Source organism: Sarcophilus harrisii, chromosome 4 (assembly GCF_902635505.1).
Source record: "Sarcophilus harrisii chromosome 4, mSarHar1.11, whole genome shotgun sequence".
Classification (NCBI taxonomy): Eukaryota; Metazoa; Chordata; class Mammalia; order Dasyuromorphia; family Dasyuridae; genus Sarcophilus; species Sarcophilus harrisii.
Genome location: NC_045429.1, coordinates 353,598,949 through 353,623,907, shown reverse-complemented (window position 1 = coordinate 353,623,907; position 24,959 = coordinate 353,598,949). Strand labels below are relative to the sequence as shown.

The window sequence follows — 24,959 nt, the reverse complement described above, 5'->3', positions numbered from 1 at the left end:
TGATACACCTGGAATTCACTCCTCTTTCCACACCTCCAACTTCCTATTCTGATCTCTCAGCTGTTAGTGCCTCACCTCAAAAATTACCTTGTATTTGTTTTGTATATACTTATGTACATGTGATATCCTCCTGATAGAGCATAAGCTCCTTGAAGGCAAGGAGTGTTTCATTTTTATCTTTGTATCCTCAGTGCCTAGCACAATGCCTAGGACAAAGTATGGAGCTTAATGGCTCCCCCAGTGTGGCTAGGGAAGGAATGGGGCTATTAGAAAGGGGGGAAAAGGGCGGTGGGGGAGGGGAGCGTAATACCACTACATCTGGTCTTCTGCTATCTGCAACACCTGGAGAATGCTGCCTACTTAGGAATGAGTGCAGCTGGCTTCACACCTTAGGATCTTAGTGGGCATTCAGTGCCTGGAGCACTGAGAGAGAAAACGACTTGCCCAGGGCCACAGAGCCAGTATGTTTCAGAAGCAGAACTTATACTCAAGGTCTTCCTGGCTATGAGACTAGCTCTTTAGCCACTATGCCATGCTGTTAAATATGAAGGGCTGTCAGCTTGTATCTAGTCATTTTGAAAATTGTGCTGGAAAATGTTTCATGAGAACAAATGAAGGATAGGCACAGTAATAATAATATGACTACACTTTAATCTTAAGACTTACCTGTGTTTTCGCAGATAGGTTTCTAATGTTTCTAAAAGACAACTAGAATCAATTAAAACTACTTCATCCCTGCATTCCTGGGACATTAGTTCCCACACATCCATCCAACAACCTCTGCAGAAAGAAAAATGAATACTCATATAAATAATGGCCTATCTATAGAAAATAGCACATTCAAAAACAGGGTGAAGGATTGCTTTGTTTTACCTGGCAGTTCCCTGGAAAGGTCCATAATGGAAAATGATCCTACACTTGCTGTCCTTCCTGTGGTCTTCACTACTTTTCTTATCTGTACTTAGCTTCTCTGAACTGACACTGTTACTGCTCCCTTCACTGTAGTATAGTAGTAGTATTAAAAGACAAATATAAAATCAAAGACTCACAAATCTTTAGCTATAAGAAGTTATAAAATAAGCTAAATCTGTTTTGAACTACAACCTAAGAGATATAGGTCAAACCCTATTACAATGAACTCTAAGATACTCTTAAAATTTGTTAGGACTACTATTATATTATTGTTAACAACTACTGCTTAGAATAAATAGGTCACTAGCTAAGAGTTCTTATAAATCTTTAAAAGTTATAAAGGTTTTTTGGTAATGGAATTTGATCTTAACTTCAGTGCTTTAAAATACTAGTTCATTTCAAGTATCCTAGTAATACTGAGGATAATCTAAATTAGAATAAAAATTATACCTTTCTACAAGAGAGTTGTACTTAAGTATGAAAAGGTTACTGCTAAGATAAGGTGTTATTATCAAACCAAACTGGCTTGAAACATTACCATTTTATGCATTATGTTTTTCTAAAAGCTTAAATGATTATACTTCAAAATATTAACTAAAAAGTCTCATAACATTTTTTTAAAAAATCACATTTTTTAAATTAACCCAGCAGTTATTCTTACCTAGGAAGAAACTTATAAGTAGCTAAGAGTCAGATTTAATATCACTAGATTGTGGTGGGGTATAAAGTCTTTATCTTCAAACACTTCCTATATAGATTTTATTTATGACCTGCTTTAAACGATGTAAGAATAGATTTAAGTAGTTCTAAAACTTACTTAGATTCTATTTAGTAATCGAACAAGTTTGGGTGGCACCTAAAAAGCATGAACAATTAAAAACACTGCTAGAATACCCTGAAGGCCCGACTTCTAAACTCAAAACTATGCACTAGATTGCAACACAATTTTGGTTAACAGCCACTCATACAGCAGCTACTTCCTTATCTAAGTAGCAAACTGCATCAGACAGCACACAGAGTCTACCTCGGGGGATTAAGAAAAATTAACAAAAATCACAGGCATATAAAGTGAGTGGTGCATTTATTTCTTTCCTTTCTTTCAATATAAGAGAATGTGTTCAAGGTCAAACCAAGAAAATTAAAACTGACTTTAATTCAGTTTTATTTTATAGAGTTGACACCTTAATTTAGAAGAACAGTAGTACTAATCACACTCTTTTTCTTGACATGACTTGGTTTTTAAAAGATTTAAGAAAAAGCCTAACTTTAATTTATATTCCTCCTAGGTATAAGCAGGGGTTCACACTTCTCAGTAGCTACCTAGGACACTTTGCCCAATCATGGAAAGATAGTACGGAATAAGTGGAAGAACCATACATTAGGTTTGTATTTCTAGAAGTTAACTTCTGAAAAAGATTCAATAGTGATTTAATCAAGAGAGGACAGTCTATTGGATACTAACTCCAAAGAATGGTTTACAAATAAAAGTTAGGTCATTAAAACAATATTAAAGGAAACAAGCATTTATACTTAAAAGCTATTGCCAGGATTCAAATAGTTACAAAAAAATACATACTCTTACTGGCTAAAATAAAATTAATAACAACAAATGTTTATGTTAGGGACCAATTCCCTTCCAAAAACTTAAGTTCTAATGCAAAAATATACTTTATGATCAAATGTGTTCAAAATATCAAGGCAAAAGGTCTTAGAAGAATACTCAGATTGATATTTATGGAAAATGTATAATCAACTATGTGAAGAAACATGTTTTTCTTGGCCACTGATCATTGAATTTACTTAATATTTATAATTTTAACTATGAGAAATATAATCTTTGTGTTCAAGTAAACTTACCCCAAAGGTTTTGGTTTGTGTGTATCTAAGGAGTGCAATTGACATCTCTTGTTCTTCTTACTTTTTGGAATTGCATCTATCATGTCATTTAGTTTGGACCTATATAAAAGCAAACATGGCAAGGATTATTTGGATACTAAAGACTATATCATTCTACCTCTGGATCCATGAATCAGCCAATATAAGATTAAACTATTAAGTCAGTTTTTATTAATATAAATTTCTCTTCTAAAGAGTTTAATCATTTTAGTTTTTGCCATCATGATGATTATGACAATACCTAGCAATTATAGAATCTTTATATATACCATCTCATTTATTCTTCACAATAATCCTACAGCTAGGCAATATAATTAAGAGGAGGGACTTGAAGCCAGGTCTTCTAGCCTTTAAGGTTATCTCCCTATTTACTATTGCACACTAGGATGTTCTTAATTTTTTTTTGCATCACAGACCCCTTTGGCAGCCTGATTACACTTATGAGCAAATGTTTTTAAGTACATAAAATAAAATGCAAAAGATCATAAAAAAAAGCCCTACCATATCAAAATGCAATTCCCAAAATATTTTTAAAAGAGCCCTAGACTAAGAACTTCTGCATTAGACCAAAAGTTGATTTAATGAAAACACATAAATTACTTTATATATATAGTTTTTCCTCCCTTCTTTAACACTGAAAAGCATTACATCTACCATATCACTTGGCAGTTTTACAGACTTATCTTCCCACAAAGCTATGCCACCAAACCAAGTAAAAAATACCATTACTGTGACAAGCATTATTTTGATCATTACATATCATTTCAGCATCAGCATCCACATACATGCCCCACTGTGAGACAATGACAAGCTTCTTAGGCAAATGTGTGAAAGGTTTTACCCAGTCTTTGAAAGCAATTGTCAAAAATCACAATTGAAGCAAGCCATTTTTCTTTCTTTGACTTACCCATGCACATAAAATAACGTATAAAGCTTCTTTGCATCAGTCATACAGCTTCGAGTAACAGAAAGGACTCCCTTGGGCCCTACAGTAAGAGGCTCAAGGGCAGGATTTCCCGACTCTACAAGCTGGGAAAAGAGGCGCTCCACACTGCGACGACAACCAACACATGGGACAAGCTGAGAAAGTGCACTCAAGACTTCACGCGATGTCACCATCATGGCAATATTGAGATCTTGCTGCTTAAGCATGCTATGTCGCTGAGAGCAAAAGGGAAAGCAAAAGTGAAAACAAGTCCTTCAAAAATACTAATAGGTAACACTGTTTAAAAAAAAAAAAAAAAACCTATATGCTGATATAGCACAAGTGTTTTCCAAATAACATATCATTTACTGCTCAAGAATAAAGACATTAAAAAAAAAAAAAAGAAATTAACTGGTATCTTTAAGATGAAAATTCAAATGAATTACAAGTTTAGTATTTTAGTATTTCTCTAGGAAATAATGTTGATATAGAAAAGGAAATAAACATACTATAGATTAGTGATTTCCAAAATGGAGTTGGTTCTATGACATGATCCTAAGGAATATGTGAGCAATCAACTGTACATTAGGAAAATGGATCACATGCTACCCCCCTCCCTGAGATAAGAATGTCAGAGGGGGCTCATCTCCAAAAGAAAATAGCTATCCCTTTATCCAGTACTTTCCCACAAAATTCCACTTTTGGAAAGTGTGAATTTTCAATTTACCTTTTCTAAGCCAGGTATATAATTTAACTGTTCCCAGGTACCACTGGCAAACTTACCATCCCCCCTTAACCCTTCAGCAAATCCACCAGGAAAAAAAATTTATTAGGAACAGGAGATCAAAAAGGTTTGGAGACCACTGTTATAAATCAACATAAAAACTATTACTTATTCTCCTAAGTGAAGTGTTTTCTCTTGCAAATTGTTATTTATATTACTACTAATGTCCTCAGTTATGAAAAGGAATGTAGAATAAGACAGTCAAATGTAAAGAAACAATTCACACTTGGATTTAAGCTTTCATTCACAATTTTCTGGAACTCTGTGAATTAAAATTTAGAATACAAGCTAACACAGCTTGCCTTGTGAAGGACAATTCAATACCCAGTGTTATTCTGTTCACATCTATGTCAGTTTCAAAACGAAATAATGATCAAAAAATTAACTATAAAATTTTATTTAGTTTCTCACTTTATAAGATTCATATAAAAAAGAACAACAACAACAAAAACCCTCATCATATAGTATGGCTGCCTCCTCCTTCAAAAGACAAAGACAACAAAGAAGATTTGGAAATTTCAAGTCCTAACACAAAATTTCTTTTGCATGATATCATTTATGATCATTCACTGTAACAGTCAAAGAAAGATCATAACTTTAAAACTACAAAATCAATACAATTTTCTCAGCTGTATCAAGTTAATTAACTTATAATACAGGATTACATTTAGCAAAAACCTAATGCAATAATATTAAAAACTTTACCTGAATGAACTGCTTTAGTTGTGCACCGTTATTCTGATGCCCATCAAGATTTAGCACATTATCAGGAAATTCCATCACCATCTTAAAATTAAAAAAATAAAATAAAAATAAAAAACCCAAAATATTCATGCCAAAATTCTTTCCCCATTCTTTAAACACACAAAGCAGTGTTTACTAATTCATGGGCTGAATGGCAATATTTAAGGACAGATTTGCCCAATATCGGGGCTTTAAATTCCTAAGCCAAGTCCTAATGATGCCTCAGAAAGGTAAAGTAGTAACTATGAATTCTCTCAGGGCATACTAACAAAAATGTAAGCTCTAGAAGGTCCTACACCATATGTCTGAAAAGATCCAAGTATCAGTGATACACTACATATCAAGTGCAGAGAAGCTTATAACCAGGCCTAACTGCTAAGTAAAAAACAACTGCTATAGGGAAAAAAATTCAAATATTTACATAAGCAAGAATTATGGTATGAAAAGGTCACTATTACAAGCTAATGCATCAAATAAGAAACGAGGAGTCTGAGGATATAAGGGTGGAAAAGAAGGATCATAAACTTTTGTTAGGGAAGTCTGCAATATAAGTTGTGCCAGGGAAGAAGAGAGAACAAGTTCTGGGGAGAAGGTGAAGACCAAGTGACCCCTGATAGTACCCCCCAAAAAATAAGCAGCTTTCTGGGGGACCAAAGATCTAGAGTTAGAAGGAACCTTAGAAGTCATTGTTTAACTTGCTCATTATATAGATAAGAAGCCTAAAGGTAAAGGAGGTTAAGTGCTTCCGCCAAGGATAATATGGCTAGAAAGACAATATATGGCTGGATTCAAACCAGTCTGACTCTCAATTCAATGTTCTTCCCAATACATCAGGATTGCTGTCTTCTTCAATCCATTATTTTCAGAGCATTCCTAAGCCTTATTTTTCCACCTGTTCCTGATATTCTTCATTTTGAGAAACTACAAAAGGAACATTCATTCCATAATTACTTAAAAAATACAAATGCTGTGTTGAGGTAACCCCCTGAAACAATTTATAAGTGAGTGGTATGAAGGTGATGGAAGAAAGTAAGGCAGCTTTTAAGTACCGAAGGGGAAATCTGCGGGGAGAGGGAGAGAAACAAATTCACTTCAACCTCTGTAACCCTTGTTTACCTTCACCTGGGTAGCTTCCAAGAAAAAAAAAAAAAAAAAAAAAAATTCAACTTATCATTTACCACAAATCTAAGTTGTTTTACTTACTTAATTTGTATTTTTGAAAATTTCTTGTGAAGACAATCAATCCCAAAGGATTCAGTTAAGTAAGGTATCAATTGCTCTATTTATAGTAATGTCCTTCAGTTCCTCTACTCTTAACATTAAGGCAATCATTACCTGTGTTTCTATAAGGGTGATTGAAAACTAGATTATTATTATACCTAACAAGAGATCTACATATGAAAGAGGCAGACATTGATTTTAAAAGCAAAATAATTTAGTAATAAAAACATCATGTCCATCACATACATTAGCAGCATGTTCCTTCCAAGTCTCCTTAACTTTTTTTAAAGATCAGTCATCCTTCCTTAAATACACTGGTCTTAGATGATCAAATCTAAATCGCTCAAGGGCTGATTATCCAGTTTAATGATTAACTTTTTTTTGTTTGTTTCTAGTTCTCCCCACAGGTGGCCTGTTCAGGCTTTTTACTAGGGTGTAAAGTAGCAGAATAATGATGAACTCAAGTTATTTATCTTAATTTGGCTAATGCAACTTTAAATGGTTCAATAAGGAAAAAACACAAGTTAATCCAAAATCCTTACTTTACCCAGGAATTTTCAACTATTAATATTCCTATTTCTTTTATCATGAGAACTGACTGAATTCAACACTAGCTTATTTCCACTGAGCCATTTAATAACAATCTGGTTATCAAATGAACTTAACTGATTAAGAAAAACACAAAATTAACATACTGGAGTCATTGCAGTTTTAGGGTTTGATTTTCTGTATAAAAATAAATTTATTTAGCAAATAATTAAGTATTAGAACAAATTTGTGATTCAAAAGAAGCAACAGGCCCTTTCACACCTAACTACTTATGTAGACTATTTAAAATGTGCATCCTTTACCTCCTGAACTGAGATATTACCACACTGTGTTGAAACTAGACATAAAGCATATGTCCAATTAAGCAAAATTTATTAGTTCATTAGTTCCAGTGTTTTAAACAAGTCAACAAGCATTTATTAAGGGACCAAAATATCAATTTGGGAAGACTTGGAGTGAGTTTGTTTTTAAAGCTACAAACTTGAAGACCCAGTATATGATAGCAGAAGTTCTAACTATACTTATGAGAACTGATTTTTTTTCCCTTCTAATAATGTTTTGCTGTCTTAAGCAAGTAGAACAAACAACAAAAAAAGCTTATTACAGACTTTGATGCTCATCAGAACGTTTATTCACAAGAAGCATTTATTAAGCACCTAACAGGAGCCTGGCACTGTGCTTAGTAAGCCCTAAGGATATAAAAGGGGGGAAGGGGAGGGCAAATCCTTGCTCATAAAGAGCTCACAGTCTAATGGGGAAGACATTCAAACAGCTATGTACTAACAGCAAGATTAAAAATAGAGAATCTTAGAGGAAAAGCATTATGGTTATTTATGAACCTTTACATTTGGTTATAGATCGTTATTATATCACCAACATATCCTGTACTGTATCCATTCTGGATTTTGCCACTCTAAGCAAGGTAATTTCCCTTGCAGTGATTTTATCAAATACCCAATATTTACGAGGTAAATGATTTATTTTCAACAGTCTTTTTTGCCTTGGCAGCATTTTGGTCAAATTCTATATAAGGTACTATATGTGCCATTAACTACCTAACAGGGGAAAAAGAAAGATTTTTTCCTTTTTTTGGGTTATTTTGCTTTCTATTCTTTAAAATCACTTCTTAGATGACTTAATAGTACTGTCAAAAATCGGTAAGTGAACTCACTCAAACACAGAACAGAAGATATTCTGCATAGGACTGCCCTCAAGATCAAATGAGATATTTGAAAAGCACTTAGCATAGTTTCTGACCCAGAGTAGGTGCTTCATATTATTCCCTTCCCCAGTTTTTGGATTATTTTCCTGTTGTGCAGACAGTGAGTGCATTTATCCAAATTATTTTCATTTGTATTCCACTAAAAGACTCCCTGATGTTGCCATTCCTCTAAGCCCTCTGCTGCACCCTTAAGATTTCTGCAGCAGCTGATTATGTTGTTTTCCTGCTGCCCCTTGTATCCTGTCCTCCACTCTCCTCCATTAGAGGTTGAGCTCCTTAAGAATAGCCTGTCTTACTTTTTTCTCTATCCTCCCAGCATTGGGCACATAGTAAATGGTTAATAAATGCTTTTTCATTCACTCCAAATTTCTTCTTTCACCTTTTATTTACAACATAATCCCTTTCTACAAAATACATTCCAATGCTATTGAATCAGAGTCCAAAGAGAAAACATGAAACCACATACCTTTTGGTAGCACACTAAATCCACACCTCCAAGTAGATGTACATTTATCATATACAAAGTCTAACATATCTTTATGGAAATTTTAAATACCCCCAACTCTCCAAAGGTTTCACTAAAATGCAGATCTGTGTTCCTGACATTTTCTAAGTTTATAATTCTAACAATTAATGCAGTATGTTAATGCAGACAGATCACCGACATCCTAAATAATCTATAATAATAATCTTTAGGATTCTTTCTCAAGAAAGACAAAATGCCTATACACTATAGCATTGGACTAAAGTGTTCAAATACATCTTCCTAAACACTTACTACACTTACTTATGTTACATATATCATTGTAACATTCAGCATTAGGAGGCCTTTGTACAACCTGAGATTACTTCTTTTTTTAAAAGCCTTCAAGGTTGAGACTCTAGATTGAGTCTAAATAGAATTTAGATTAAAATCTGTCTAGGAGTCTAACAAAAACCCATTTTTGAAAAAAATTATGAGCATTCCACATTGGAAAAGTAGTCAGATTTTGCTGGTTCCACTCTATTAATGATAAATGTGAATTAAAATGCTATTAGCTTTCAACCCATGCTATTAAAGTTCAAATGTAGTTTCCTACTCCCCCCAATCTAATGTATATATCTCCATTTGATTATAAGCTGGTTATTAAGAAAAAGCAATTTTTCAAAAGTTCTAAAAGTATTTCACCATTGGGAGAGAAAAATTTCTAAAATTGTACAATTTCCTCAACTCCCATCCATTGTTATTGTTTCCCGGATCATAAGCATATTAGAATCGGAATCCACTAAACACATGGCTACTAAGAAGCAATTAATACTGATGACCACTACTAAAAATGCACCAATGTTTTTCCAGAGAACATAGTTTGCCCAGAACTTTATCAACAGATAAAGGGAACCATAACTCAAACTCGAGGAACTTCATAGAGACCATTACCTAAAACCATTTCTCAAAAAAGCCTACCACATCACCTCTTACAAAGCTACCATTACAAGATCTGTTCCTTCTTAACTGCCTTTGCCTTGTCACCCCCACCCCCTCCTCTACAGGTGACTGATTTTGCTTATTTCTCTTAACATATTAGGGAGAGAGAAAGGGATTTGCAAGAAGCTTATTTCAAATATTCCATTATGATATATTTGAGGGAAAAATATTTCACTAAAAAATATTTAGTAATTAAAATGTTAAATTCCTAGAGAGATTCACATTTTCCCAACATAAAATGCATTTCTTTAAGGAATGCTGCTTAAATTAAACCAATTACTTGCAGCTTTCTTTTTCCTAATCCTAAACTCAAGAAGCAAAATAAAACCTACAAGAAGGGAAAATCCAATTTTAAGTGACTTAAAGAAGTATAAAATGTTCAAAAGGACATTTTTTGGGAGAGGGAGAAAGCTTCCCCCTCCTCAAAAAAGTAAAATTTTGAGCTATTAGTGTATCATTCACTAAGAACTAAAGTTAAAATGGAGACATGGACGACTGAATGTTTTAAATTCATTAAATATCCACATTTTTGTGATTAGCCTCATACAGTCTTCCTTACATCCAATCTCTTCTCCTTCCTCTTTATTCTCTATGAAATTTTTTTAACTTCAAGATCCTAAGGGAAAGGATATTTTGGAATAAACAAAAAGTACACACAATGTTTGCATGAGCATTAATTGCATGAACATTTACCATAAGGGATCAATGGGACCACTTAAAATATCAAAGATGCTTCACTAAATTTTTCATATAGAACTCAGAAAACCTATTCAAAACATAGATCTATTGACCGATATCAATAGGAATAAATCCTCTTTCCTTCAGTCTTAAGACAACAGAAAGTACTCCACTCTTTTTCCCAGGGAAAAGCATCCAGACTAATTATAATTATAGCTTTTTGTTTTGAACACTCCAACCAATTACCCAGGTTAACTCAGTCACACTTTTCCATTTTAAACAGAAGTGCTGCACCTCAAACCAGTCTTGACACTGGCTAACAAGAGTGGCATCTCTAACAATGACTTGCATTTTAACAGCTATTGTAAATTTTAGGTGGCATTTGGCATTTTCACAACTACACATAAAATTAATTAACAGACAATATAAATTTGAAACACATAAACCTTTGTTCTGAAAATAAAGTTTATTTTCACTCAAATCTAGCTCTGAACTCTAACAAACTTGGGTAGTACAGGATACCAAAAACAAATTTCAAAAGAGAAAAACGTTGATCAAAGATCTTTAAAAATAGTGACAAGCAATTGCACTCTTTATTTCCTGGTAAGATTCAATTGCAAGTTTTTGCCATTTCCTCCAAAAGGAAACATTTTTTTTTTCATATAGTAAAAACAGAGCCAGATAATACTGTAGGACTATTAACTCTTGAAAAGAGCTGTAAACCACCCAATCACAGGAAATGGCTTTTTTAGATTTATACCTAAAAAAAAAAAAAAAAATGTTCTAAATAATTGGAAAATTAAACACGATGTTTCGGGGTTTTTCTGAACACCTGGCACATCTATTCAAAAGACAACCTAGTGAGAAAAATCATTTCCCAAATAGTTTCTAAAACGCGTTAGACTATTCAAAGAATATAGACCTCTTCTTCCACCCCCCCTCCCCCATTCCCCCAGGTTAATGTTAAAACAAGGCAAGAGCTAAATAAAAATGGTTTGGTGAAATTGTTCCTGACTGGCTTAGACACGCCTGTCAACTTCAGTATTTGCCGGTACAGTGCCACACATAATGAAATACAAACAGTCAGGCGGCAGCAGCCCAGCTGTGACAGTTGCAGATAATCATTAAGTCTCCTCGGGGGCTGGTGGTTTCTGAGATAGGCCCTAAAATGCCCGTGGCTCTGGCGTTCCTGTTACAAGGCGTCTGCTCTGAACCGGGGCATATTTCCTGGAAGGAGACGAACTCCAGAGGGTGGAGAGGTGGGACAGAATGGCGAAAAAGAGTAAAGGGGCGAGAAGCGGCCCGATGGGGCCGAGGCGGCCCTGTCCAACCTGGGGCAGGGAGGGAGAGTCGGGCCTGCAGAGAAAGGCCTCGCCTACCAATTGCAACACCCTCGTCTTTCTCCAGTGCGCAGCTCTCGGCCTGGGGGCGGGGGAATGGGGGGAACAGCTGCCAAGGCGGCGGAGAGGGAGAGGGGGGAGAGGCCAGGCCGGCCCAACCCGGCCCGGCCCGCTCACCGTGAGGGTGTCGTCTATGTAGAGGGGAATCTGCCTCCTCTCGAAGGGGAACTCCTCCTCCCCGTCTCTGCACACTGCCACCAGCCGCGCCATCGTCTCCGATGTGGCCGCCGCCGCTGTCGCCGCCGTCACGACCGCTTCCCAGCCGCCGCCGCCGCCGCTGCTACCGCTGCCGCTACCGCCGCCGCTGCCGCTCCTGCTGCTACTGCCGCCTCCTCCCTGCTCCTGCCTGCAACAGCCAAACCCCGCGAGCGTAAAGCGAGGCCGCCGCGGCGCCGCACATTCGCCACCGGGGGAGGGAGAAGGGAGGCCGCGCACGGACTCAGCGTTTTCCATCGCCTGATTCAACACGCGCGGAGCCAATCAGCGTCAAGAAACGCCCGAACCCGCCCTCCCGTCGCCTCCCTCCGCCCCCCTCCTGTTCTCCGCCCACGCCTTCTAGCCGGCCTCCTGTCAGGAACACCAGGCGGCGGAAGAGACCCGCCAGAGAGGGGACTTCCCCAGCCAGTCAGAGCCGCCGCAGTCCCGGGCCCCGCCCGTCCCAGAGTTCAGAGGCCAGCCCCTCCTCCCCTGGCCTGGTTGTCAGGCTCCCCTGGCCCAGGCTGGGCCTGGCTCCAGCACCTGCTCTGACCTGCCGCCTCCCGCCACCGCGCGTGCTCCCCCCCCCCCTCTTTTCCCTGTCCTCCCCTTCCAGGCGCGCCCCCGCAAACCAGGCGCGCTCCCGCCCTGTCAGTCCCCACTCCCAGGCGCGGCTCCGGCTCGCCGTTGCCCAGCGCGGCCCCGCCCCAGGGAGGGGTCGGGCCCCGCCCCGAACCTCCGGGGGCGCTGGGGTCGGAGTCTTTCCCATCCCCCCTCCCGAAGCCCCAGGCAGGGCAGGGACCGGAGGCGCCCCGAGCTCCTCACCCCGCTCCCCTACCTAGCCCAGGCCCCAGCTATCCCTGCCTAGCACTCCAACCTTCCCCATTACCGGCTAACGAGGCCCTGGGCGGGGCCGGGCTGGGCTGGGCGGGAGCGCGGCTCTGCGGGCCGTTTCCTCTCCCGGGTCTGTCAGCCGCTCGCGCCGCGTGGGGAGGGAGGAGGGGAAGGGGGAGGGAGAGAGCACCAGGACAGAGGGGAGGGGCTGGGAGGGGGGGAGGGAGAAGACACCTACCTCCCGGGGCCCCGCCCCCTCTCGCGAGATTCCCGCCAGCCAACGGCCGCGCGCGGGAGCCTCTCCTATCGTAACCGGCCCTACCCGGCGTCTTCAACGGCCGTAGCTGCAGCTCGGTTCTCGGAACCGGGACTGCCGGTCTTGACCTCTGACCCACGTCCGCACCCCAAATTACTGCGTTAAATCAACCCAAAACGGGGGTGGGGGGGGCGGGAGCCGCCTACCGAGGCCAGTCCAGGGCAGGCGGGCAGGCGGGCGTGAGAGGCCGGGCTAGGCCGCGGCGGCGGCGGCGGCTCTGGGCCTGGGGAGCTGAGAAGAGGGTCTGTGAGGGGCAGAGAGATGGCGAAGTTGGTGAGTAGAGAAGGGCGAGGGAAAGTGTAGGCGGGGGCGGGACGGCGTGGGGACTTGGAGAGTTGAACTTTGGGGAAAGAGGACCCCTCCCTTGCCCCAGGCCCAGCCCGCCTACTGGTGAGAGGAAAGGTGGGGAAATCCTTCCCCTCCTCCCAACTCCCTGAGCAAGAGCCGCCCTGCGCAGCCTCCGAGCCATGTGTAAGACTTAGTGCTGAGTGGATCTTGGAAGTTGTCTAGTCAAACCAACTCTTAGATTAGTTGACGCTCTATCCCAGATGACATGAACCAACTTGACCTAAATGGGGACTGGGATGGATCCACGAGGGGTTTTCATTAGCACTATTTCATCCATGGACCGAGATGCCCTCGGGGGAAAAATTCTGACCATATTAATGGTTTTAGTTGTTATGCCAAAACCTGGTTGGGGTGGAATGACCTAGTTGCTTTTTCGGAATGGGTCAGACTTAATCCGAGAAAGGAAAGGGAGAACACTGATAAACTTGGGCAAAGGGCAGAAACTGCCACAGTGGCAGTTTTCAGTATTCTGCTTGCTGCTGTCAGCTGAAAAAAAACAAACCCAACTTTCAGGATTGTTGTAAAAAGGTTGTGTTTTTTTAAGGGGAAATTTGAAGCTTTTCAGGATAAATGCTATTTTACTTACTATTTCTAATAGTAACTAATTCTTAAAGGCAGATATATGAATCCTGGAAGAATAGCCTGGAGCTGTGGTACTGACCTTTAAAAGCTATTTTGGTCATCACATGAAGTCTTAGAGATTCACAACAAAAAAAAAAACCTACAGTGCATCCTCAGCCATGTTGACTTATGACATTGTGTGGTCACTGTGGGGTGGGTGACATAAGCTGGAAGAAGCATTGTTCAGTCCTAAAGGTATGGCTATCCAATAAATATTTATGCTCTTTGGTGATGTATTAGAAGGACAGCTGGGAGTGCCATGTGTAATTTTATATGTATGTATTTGTGTATGGATCTACACACATTACCCCCACACAACACAGATTCAAGTATTTAACGTTTGTTTCACACTTAAACCTATAATAATGATTACTCTACAAAATAGCAATTTGTGTGTAGTGTGCAGGATCTAAAAATTAAATTTTTGGTAAAAACCTGAACATTTTCTTGAAAAAGCTACCTGTAGCTGTTAAATCTCTAAAGGTGATTCTTTCAAGTAAGAAGTTTATCTAAGTTGATCTAGTTAAATCATTTCTTTTGGTTGGTTACAGTTGAGAAGGACAAGCTTTAGTATAAGTACTAATTTTAGTAACATTACTGAGTTTAGGATTGTTGCTATTTGAAAAGAATATGGCCTCTTCTTGCTCTAGAGATTGAATCTAAACTAGAAATGGCAATAAAATCTGGACTTAAAGCTTGCTTTCTGTGACTTGCAATTTGACTTGGCTTTTGAGCTACCCAATAGAAGCCCCTTACTGAGTACCTTGGATGGTATTTCAGATAATTTAGGCATTAAATACTTTTTAACTATTAAGAGACAAAGTACATATTTGATCGATTTCACTCTTAAAGAATAAGATTATAAAAGTTAGGAGGGACTCATTTTACTACATATTTAGGGAAAGATGCTAGAGAAAAATTTGTTGCGTGTAGCAATTGTATTTCATTGACTGCTGTTTGCCACCCTGATTTCAGGGCAGATTCTTTTATTTATTGGTTTAAATTACTTAGCCAGTTTTGCTTTGCTTCTTACCATCATTTACAGGCTACATTTCTTGATTATGCATCACATTGCATGATAATTACATAAATTAAAAATCAAAGTCCCTGCCCTTATAGAGCTTACAAACTAATTCTTTGACAAGAGTAACATCAGAACCATGCTTTTGCCAAACATAGAAAGGGGGAAAGGAGCACATTCATCATTTTCCCTAATTTCCTTAAGAACTGGATCAAAAAGAAAAAGAAAAAAACTGGGTCTGCAATGAGCAAGGTTGAGTGGCTAAGCAGGGGAAAATAAGACTGGCAATAAACCAGACCATTTAATTACTATTAATAAAGATGTTATAGATAGGGTTGTTATGGCAAAGCCAGTCTGGATTTATCTCCTTGAAAAAGATTCTCTGCTTTTAAGAGGTCATTAAGGAAAAACTGCTCTTCCCCAAGTGTTTTAAGGAGTTGGGTTTTTTTGTATGCTTTAAAAAACATTTTTATGTGTATGAAAATTTATAGGGCCCTAGACTTATACCTCAAAGAGAAACTGAGACCTAGAAACATTAAGTGACTTTCCCAAGTTCAAATTAGTATTAATTAAAGAGCAAGTATTTAAATTCAGGTCCTCTGACTTAAAATAACAGCACTCTGCTGTTGGATACATTTAATAAAAATGCCACGATGGAAATGCTTTGGCACTTGCAAACATATATAAAATCAGGTTTAGTTGTAAAGGGGGGGCTATCATATAAATACAAAACAATAAAAGTATCATTTTCTAAAGATCACAGCTAGGATGATGTCCTAAATGATACTATATTCCTTCCTAAACAATTCCTGCTCTCATCTTTTTCCTACTATGTTCTTTCCTCCTCCTTACAAATTATGTTTTTTATTTTTAATAATGATGGTTAAATATTTTGTTTTGCATGATAGTAAAATCGAACAGCAGAATGTGATATTACCTCAGTTGTCCAAATGTGTAGAATCTGTGAAATTGAGCTTTCTTTTTCATGAGCTGACAGTGGGAGGTTCTGTTGTATCTGTCAAAAATACATACACATTTCCCTCACTTAGATCTTAAAAGAGAAAGGTAACTCCTATGTTATCTGGCTCCTTATAAAAAAGAATCACCAAATGACATGTCTTATCTGTGTATTATTCTGTTAGTTATGTAAGTTATTCATCAAGTTTTACTTATATAGAGGGGGAAAAATAGATCCACTTTGATCTTTTCAAATTATTTTTTTCCATAACTGTTGGGACTTGAAAACCTATCGAGATACTTTTATTAGGGACCCTCCCCCAGCCACAGGAGAGTGAAAGTGACTACTGACAATAAAAAAATTCTATCATTCAACCAACATATTCATTAAGCCATCAGGTAACTTACTTTAAATTACTTTTTAAAATGAGAGACCAACACGATTAGTGACCCTCTGCCCTCCTCTGCTTCGCTATGAAGAGACTGGTTGTGGATGCTGGGACTGTGACATAGACAGCAAGTGAGCCAATCACCTTTTCCTGTCATGCTTAATTTGCATATTGCAATTTTATTGGTTAAATGTCCAAATTCTTAATTGAAAATTGAAAATAACCTTTTAATATGACTTTTGTTTTTGTGGCTACATGAATTGTTCATTGAATTGATCTCCTCAGAAGAAAAAATAAATGTCTCTCAATAGTAGAATAAATTCAGGATATAACTGGTTATGTAAAGTTTTTTGCAAGTGTAAAAACATTCTAAATTGCTTGACATGGTAAAGAAAATTTTTTCTTTAAAAAATAAACTTATTCAAGAAGCTATAACTAGAATTTATTTGTTTTTAGGTCTGCAAAACATTTTACATAGTTAATTGATCCTCAAAACAGTCCTAGGAGGTAGATGATTTTATCTTCATTTTACACATGGGCAAACTGAGGCCTAGAAAAGTTACTTGCCCATGGCTTAATTGAAATCCAGCATTTTTTACCATAACATGCTAAAATAGCTTTTCAGATTAGAGACTAGAATAGGCCCAAAACTAAATGAAAGAGAACATTTTAAAATATCGGCTGCAGTTACAATTCAATATGGATGGATATATCTGTGTAATAAATTAATCCAGATTCCTTGCCAAATACAAATTACTCTGGATTTTACCCCAAAATGAATCTGAAATACAAAGATTTTCATTCAGGAATACAAAAGGCTAATATGAGTTACTGTCTTTTGCAGTCAAAAGATTTTTACAATTTTTTCAAAGGAATCCAGCTCTTATTTTCAGGGTGGGGAAGTAATAATGTTAAATCATTACAAGAGGACGAAACAAAGTTAGTTTCATTAAAATGGACTGCATTCTAGTTATCTAAAGATATTTCTTTTTTAGTAAGTAGTTATATCTGAAAATAATATTTTATATGTAATATTTCATAATCACTTGATATGTAAATTATATTATATAGTTACATCTTTTTTTTTTGAGAATTTATTCTCACTATGCTATGCATTTTAGAATACCAGTGCAAGTTTTGAATGACTGCTTTTGTACTTAAGCTAAAAATTGTATAATTGTAATTGAGCTATGATGAAGGAACCTTACCTTGTACCTTGACTGGAATACCATTAACTTATCTATGGGAAATTTTAGAAGCTCTGCTTCTATCTTGTATCTAGTACTATATACAGTGTTAAGGTATAGTAAATAAGAATTAGTGCATGATGCCACAAGCCTGTATTTGTGACAGTTCGTAATTCTGAGATAAAATTAACCATTGAGTCACAAAATGACATTCTTGACACATTTTTCATCCCAATAATCACCAGCATTTTATAGTAATATTTTGTATATGCAGGACATACATAATTAAACAATTACTAATCATGTACAAATAGAGTATAGTTAAAGTCCAAGAGGAGCTACAATGTAGAGTGTCAACAGTCATGTTGACTAAGCCTGTCATGATGTTTGTCAGCAAGAAGAAAAGTAACTGGTTTCGGTTAATGGCAGCAATTAAACAAAGGCTTGGCAGCTCTCTTCCATTCTGACGGGCCAGAGACTCTGAAGACTTTTTATCTGTGTTGATTGTCTGGATGAGATCCCAGGAACATGGCACAGTAGCTCCTTTAATTAAGAATTTGGTGAAGACCAAAATTACATTACCTAATATCAGCCAACTGAGAAATGTTAAGCTGTAAGCAACTATCCAAATGCAAAAGGCTAAATTAGCCATTTTTCGGGAAACTGCATCTATATATGTTTGACATACATAAAGAAATACAAGAAAAGTGGTAGCTGTCAGTAACAGATGATATCCCACTTTAATCCAATCTCTGAGAAGAGGTTTTACCCTTAACACATATAATCCAGTTTGTACACCAGCCATATATATGGCCACATATCCGAAGGTGGAAATGATTCCCTCACGGTTTGCATTTAGAAAACCAATTCTTGTGCCTTTGCGATCGATCCCATACAAAATAATCATCTTGAGTTGTGCAAAGTCAAGAGATATTTGGTACAATATGGCAATGATGACAGCCACAATCCAAGATTTATTTATGGGAAAAAAAATCAAGAGTAAGGAGGCTACCACTTTAACTACTGCTAAAGTAAAAAAAAAGTTCCAATGAACTCCATATTCAGATAAATGTTCATGATAGCCTATAGACTTTACACTGATTAGTCGTCCTAGCCCTAGGAGTATTAATGGCCAAACGGAGAACAATTGCTTTGCAAGATAATCATATCTGGACTGTTTGGCCCCAAGTTTTCCTCTAACTTCTGGACAAATGATAGCATTCCCAAAAACAAAGGCTCCTACTCCAAAATCCATCAGTCCTGTTCCATATACCTCTGTTTTGGCATATCGTCTAGGAAAAAGTGGAAAATCCACAGCCAGGATGCTGATGGCAGTGGCCAGATTGATATAAACACGGAACATAGTAACAGATGGAATGTTTTTGGAATCTACACTGATTTTTAGAAATGCAGAAATGATTTTCTGGGCAGGTGCCTTGGCATAATAGTGCCTTTTGCTATATAGCTTGTAAAATAACAGTGTACCTAAAATGGTTAAGATAGGTGGCACAAGAAAGATCACAGAAGAAAGAATGGTGCAAGAAGCTACCAAGGGCACTATAAGTATAGCAAAGTCAGTAAAAAAATGAGCTCCCCATCTCCATGGCAAGGTTACATGGTGGAGTTGTAAGAGAATGAGTATCAGACCTCTACACACAGTACAGAGTGGGGGCAAAGCCAAACCAGCTGAAATTTCCAATAGGCTAGTCCCATTAAGGTTGCTGACAAAGGCTGCCTTCATTTGCCTTTGAGACATTTTTTTCTTCCTGTATTAAAAAGAACATAGAAATAAATTTGTAAGAAAATTGAATACAGTAAAATTTCCATATATATATATGGCCAAGTTTTTACTATGATTCAAGGAGAAAATTTGGAATTTGACAATTGAACTAAATGATGTAACAGAATCCAATTGTTTTCTTTCTTTTTTTAAATTTTTTTTTTATTTTTAATTTTTTTATTTAATAGCCTTTTATTTACAGGTTATATGTATGGGTAACTTTACAGCATTAACAATTGCCAAACCTCTTGTTCCAATTTTTCACCTCTTACCCCCCACCCCCTCCCCCAGATGGCAGGATGACCAGTAGATGTTAAATATATTAAAATATAAATTAGATATTTACACAATAAGTATACATGACCAAACTGTTATTTTGCTGTACAAAAAGAATCAGACTCTGAAATATTGTACAATTAGCTTGTGAAGGAAATAAAAAATGCAGGTGGGCAAAAATATAGAGATTGGGAATTCAATGTAATGGTTTTTAGTCATCACCCAGAGTTCTTTCTCTGGGCGTAGCTGGTCCAGTTCATTACTGCTCCATTGGAAATGATTTGGTTGATCTCATTGCTGAGGATGGCCAGGGCCATCAGAACTGGTCATCATATAGTATTGTTGTTGAAGTATATAATGATCTCCTGGTCCTGCTCATTTCACTCAGCATCAGTTCGTGTAAGTTTCTCCAGGCCTTTCTGAAATCCTCCTGTTGGTCATTTCTTACAGAACAATAATATTCCATAATATTCATATACCACAATTTATTCAGCCACTCTCCAACTGATGGTCATCCACTCAGTTTCCAGTCTCTAGCCACTACAAAGAGGGCTGCCATAAACAGAATCCAATTGTTTTCACTCTCAGCCTAGTACTAAAGACTGCTTTGAACAAGAGAGAAATGGAATGGAAGTTAGGTTTGTTTTGCTCAATCACCTAATTTTTCAGATGAAGAAACTGAGGGAACAGAGGTGAAATAAGTTGCCCAGGATCACAGAACTATTAAGTGGTAAAGCAACTGAGATTTGAGCAGTCTGCACACCTACTAGTCCCTTGATCAATGTAATGAAACCAAGGCCTAGAGAATGACTTGCCCAAGGGCACAAAAGCTAGAGATGGTCACAATCAGAACTTATATCTCAGTATGTCTTTTACTTCGGACAGTTTCCCAAGAATATTAAAACAGTTGAAATTTACAATATTTTACAAATGCCCAATTTTATTGAGATGTCTTAGATTTTAAAATATTTTTATAAGCCATTTAAATTTCAGTGCTATAAGTTAACATGTGCTTTCTTAATGGGAGTTGGGATAAGAGAATCTGGAAGTTTTAGAAACAAGTAAAATTATTTAAAATTAACTGGGGAAAATATTTTTAAATTGCACTGCTAATATCTCATAATAAAAAGCAAAGTGCATAATTCAGGATCAACCTTAGCTCCAGACATTATATTATGTAATAGCATTAAGTGTTAGGCATTCCCTGGCGTGAACTTGTAACACAGCTGACAAAGGCCACCTTTGTCTTCAAGGAGAAAATTTGGAATTGGATAATTGAATATAGCTGACAGTATGATATAATGAAGAAAAGAAGACTAAAACTCAAAAGATTCAGGTTTTCTATGCCCAAAGTGCTATAAAACTGTACATACCCTCACTACTGAGTCTATCTCCCAGAGAGATCATAAAAGAGGGAAAAAGACCCACATGTGCAAAAAGTTTGTAGCGGCCCTTATTGTAGTGGCAAGGAACTGGAAATTGAGTAGATGCCCCTCAATCGGAGAATGGCTGAATAAATTATTGGTATATGAATGTAATGGAATATCATTTGAACACGCTGATTTTTAGAACTATCTAGAAAGACTGACATGAACTGAGTGAAATGAACAGACCCTGGAGAATATTGTATACAGTAGCCACAAAATTATCTGATGGATTTAGCTCAGCTCAACAATGTGGTGATTCAAGGCAATTCCAACAGAATTGAGATGAAAAATGGCATCCATTTCCAGAGAACTATGAAGACTGAAACTTTTTGTTCTTTTTCTTGTAGTTTTTCTCCTTTTGGCTGATTCTTGTTGCACAATATGACAAATATGGAAATGTTTAAAAGAATTACACATATTTAACGATAGCTTGCTGTTTTGGGGAGGGAGATAAAGGAGAAAAATTTGGAACAAAGCCTTAAAAAAATGAATGTTGAAAGCTAGCTTTATGTGTATTTGAAAAAATGAAACTGAAACAGAAAAAAAGATTCAGGTTCTTGATGGTCTGACAAAATTAGGCTTTCATCTGTAAAAATGATTCCTAAAGGGAAGGTCTTTATGACCAAAGCAGAACTAGAGATCATTACTGATCACAAAATAGAAAATTTCGATTATACCAAATTGAAAAGTTTTTGTACAAACAAAACTAATGCAGACAAGATTAGAAGGGAAGCAATAAACTGGGAAAATATTTTTACAGTCAAAGGTTCTGATAAAGGCCTCATTTCCAAAATATATAGAGAATTAACTCTAATTTATAAAAAATCAAGCCATTCTCCAATTGAAAAATGGTCAAAGGATATGAACAGACAATTCTCAGATGAAGAAATTGAAACTATTTCTAGTCATATGAAAAGATGCTCCAAGTCATTATTAATCAGAGAAATGCAAATTAAGACAACTCTAAGATACCACTACACACCTGTCAGATTGGCTAAAATGACAGGAAAAAATAATGATTGTTGGAGGGGATGCGGGAAAACTGGGACATTGATGCATTGTTGGTGGAGTTGTGAACGAATCCAACCATTTTGGAGAGTACTTTGGAACTATGCTCAAAAAGTTATCAAACTGTGCATACCCTTTGATCCAGCAGTGTTACTACTGGGATTATATCCCAAAGAGATTATAAAGAAGGGAAAGGGACCTGTATGTGCACGAATGTTTGTGGCAGCCCTTTTTGTAGTGGCTAAAAACTGGAAACTGAATGGATGTCCATCAGTTGGAGAATGGTTGAATAAATTGTGGTATATGAAAATTATGGAATATTACTGTTCTGTAAGAAATGACCAACAGGATAATTTCAGAAAGGCCTGAGAGACTTACAACAACTGATGCTGAGTGAAATGAGCAGGACCAGGAGATCATTATATACTTAACAACAATACTATATGATGACCAGTTCTGATGGATCAGGCCATCCTCAGCAACAGATCAACCAAATCATTTCCAATGGAGCAGTAATGAACTGAACTAGCTATGCCCAGAAAAAGAACTCTGGGAGATGACTAAAAACCATTACATTGAATTCCCAATCCCTATATTTATGCACACCTGCATTTTTGATTTCCTTCACAAGCTAATTGTACAATATTTCAGAGTCTGATTCTTTTTGTACAGCAAAATAACGTTTTGGTCAGGTATACTTATTGTGTATCTAATTTATATTTTAATATATTTAACATCTACTGGTCATCCTGCCATCTAGGGGAGTGGGTGGGGGGGGTAAGAGGTGAAAAATTGGAACAAGAGGTTTGGCAGTTGTTAATGCTGTAAAGTTACCCATGTATATATCCTGTAAATAAAAGGCTATTAAATAAAAAAATAAAAAAAGATTCCTAAAAATCTAAAAGATTTTCGAAGTACTTTTCAGCTTTACCATTCTATGAATCAACACAGCAAAGTACATTATTTTGTACTACATATATAATAGTTTTTTTTAATGAACTGAAAAGTGTACATTATATATTTGTAATTATTGTGTAAAAGAACATTTGTACAGAAGTCCATGACAAGTTTTGTGACTTTGAATAAAGCATTTTATGTATCTGTAGTCTCTATTTGTAAAATAAAGGGGCTAAATCAGATCTTTTAAAGTCAAGCCTTCTAGTGCTAAAAATCTGTATGAATATATCCTGACAATGAGCAAGCTAGGTTTTGAGCAGAAGAGATTTAAGTGAATAGAGCACTAGGTCTGGAGTCAGAAAGACAACCTCAGACACTTATTAGCTTTGTGATTTTAGCCAAGTCACAATCTTATTTGCCTCACTTTGCTTGACTGCAAAATAAGGAATAACAGCTCCTACTTCAAACAATTGCTGTGAGAATTAAATAAAATATTGTAAAGCACCTGGCACATAGTGTTTATATAAATGTCTATTTTCTCCCTAATGAGGCTATAATGGGTTTAAAGGAATCCCTGATTACAGATGTATGGGTAGGTTCAGCAGTTTAACTTAGGAGGCAAAAGACACTAGTGGATAGTAAAGTATTTTCCTTTTAAAAATGTAACGTATGCAAATAAGACAATCAGAACTCTGTTAAATCACCTAACTCAGGACCATATCCGAATTTTCTTTTAAAACCTCCAATAAAACCAAACCTGAGATTTAATAATCCCAAATTTGGAACGTATTAATAAAGCAAATCTTAAAACCTCTACTAGCAAAATCACAACCTCTATTCAATTGTAAAATTAGGGAAAGTAATACTTCCACAACCTGCCTTACAGGGTTGTTTTAAAGAGCTTTATAATCCTCTATTAACATAAATTATCATTTAGCTTCCACTATATAATTCTAAATCACTGTCCAAAGAGAAAAATCAGGCATTTATTGAAGAGCCCTGTTTTGGTCTTTCCAAGGTGATTTCCAGCTTTAGCTCATAACTTTTTTTGGTAGGTAAATTAATTTTATGAAATTGTGCGCATGAAGTGTATTAGTGCAAAAACTTTAATCTTATTCTAGATATTGTACTTAATATCTTTACAAAATCTATTTAAGATGTAATTCTGCAGCATTTCAGAACAAAATTTGCAATAGCCTATATAAAAAGTACACAGCACCACTAGCATATGAGCCTTATGTGGGCGAGATTTTCACTCGCTAATCCTCGGATTTTTCATGAAATATGGGGTGTTTTACTAGAGAGTCTCTATGGCGCGACACCCTAGGACCCCTCATTAAAACTTTTTAAAATTTTATGATCCTGTTCCCATTTTATGTGGACTCCTCCCAGTTCCCCAGGTTCACCAGCACACCCCCTCCCCTCCAAGCACGCCGTTCGAACCTCCACCAGCCCCACCTGAATGTCTGACCTTTATCTTCCACCAGTAGGTTAGATTTAAGCCCGGCCTTTTTCAGGGAGACCAGTGACTGGATGAAGGAAAGGGGGAAAAGGTAGGCCCAGACCCTGGGAAACCTCCAGAAAGAGCAGCCGTCGGACCAGAGTAATCATCTTTGGGCTGGGGGCCCACCTAGGCCCAGCCTTTTCTTTCGAAATACAACTTTCGACAACCGGGGAGTCACCCAGCTAGTCCAGGCAGCGCGATTCTACCTTCTCCCCAGGGCGGAGGGGTGGATTCTACTCTCCTCCTCGTCCTCCGCGGCTACTCATACATCCGGTTCGGATTCCCGCCTCCGGGCGCCCGGGCACAGGAGAGGCCGGGATTGGAGTCGAGAAGCTAAGTCACCGAGAGAACTGCGCAGCCGCAGAAACTGAACGGAGAGCCAGAGTCTTTGCCCGCAGTCAGC

At 37.6% G+C, this 24,959-nt stretch overlaps 3 protein-coding genes across 8 annotated transcripts in view; 1 reads left to right on the top strand and 2 right to left on the bottom strand.

Annotated features, from left to right (window-relative positions):
- The window catches only part of GGNBP2 (gametogenetin binding protein 2), a 28,638-nt gene extending 12,079 nt beyond the window's left edge, over positions 1 to 16,559 (bottom strand). For 2 of the 5 annotated variants that reach the window (XM_031966540.1, XM_031966541.1), the window contains exons 1-8: positions 16,497 to 16,559; positions 16,069 to 16,146; positions 11,914 to 12,142; positions 5,223 to 5,303; positions 3,716 to 3,969; positions 2,770 to 2,868; positions 874 to 999; positions 667 to 780 (exon numbers count right to left, since the gene is read on the bottom strand). In XM_031966540.1, the coding sequence (XP_031822400.1) occupies positions 667 to 780; positions 874 to 999; positions 2,770 to 2,868; positions 3,716 to 3,969; positions 5,223 to 5,303; positions 11,914 to 12,142; positions 16,069 to 16,118 (953 nt within the window). In that variant the 5' untranslated portion in view covers positions 16,119 to 16,146; positions 16,497 to 16,559. Of the gene's footprint in view, positions 1 to 666; positions 781 to 873; positions 1,000 to 2,769; positions 2,869 to 3,715; positions 3,970 to 5,222; positions 5,304 to 11,913; positions 12,143 to 12,880; positions 12,994 to 16,068; positions 16,147 to 16,496 lie in introns of those variants that run through there. The other 3 variants (XM_031966542.1, XM_012548108.3, XM_031966543.1) reach the window with 2 other exon arrangements.
- MYO19 (myosin XIX) overlaps positions 13,022 to 24,959 on the top strand; it is a 42,350-nt gene continuing 30,412 nt past the window's right edge. Inside the window, exon 1 of the mRNA XM_031966536.1 lies at positions 13,022 to 13,414. The gene's annotated coding sequence lies outside the window, so the exon portion shown is untranslated. The remainder of the gene's footprint in view (positions 13,415 to 24,959) is intronic.
- On the bottom strand, positions 17,887 to 24,929 carry PIGW (phosphatidylinositol glycan anchor biosynthesis class W). 2 transcript variants are annotated; one of them, XM_023502195.2, is made up of 2 exons: positions 24,511 to 24,929; positions 17,887 to 19,430 (listed from the first exon to the last, which is right to left on the bottom strand). In XM_023502195.2, the coding sequence occupies exon 2, from the start codon at positions 19,418 to 19,420 to the stop codon at positions 17,903 to 17,905; it is 1,518 nt and encodes a 505-aa protein (XP_023357963.1). In that variant the 5' UTR covers positions 19,421 to 19,430; positions 24,511 to 24,929; the 3' UTR covers positions 17,887 to 17,902. The 2 variants fall into 2 exon arrangements, with proteins under 2 accessions (XP_023357963.1, XP_003768049.1); XM_003768001.4 differs by having other exon boundaries at positions 24,524 to 24,926.

Bases quoted from the DNA above. Each gene is read 5' to 3' on its own strand.
- PIGW (XM_023502195.2), bottom strand. From the start codon at position 19,420: ATGTCTCAAAGGCAAATGAAGGCAGCCTTTGTCAGCAACCTTAATGGG.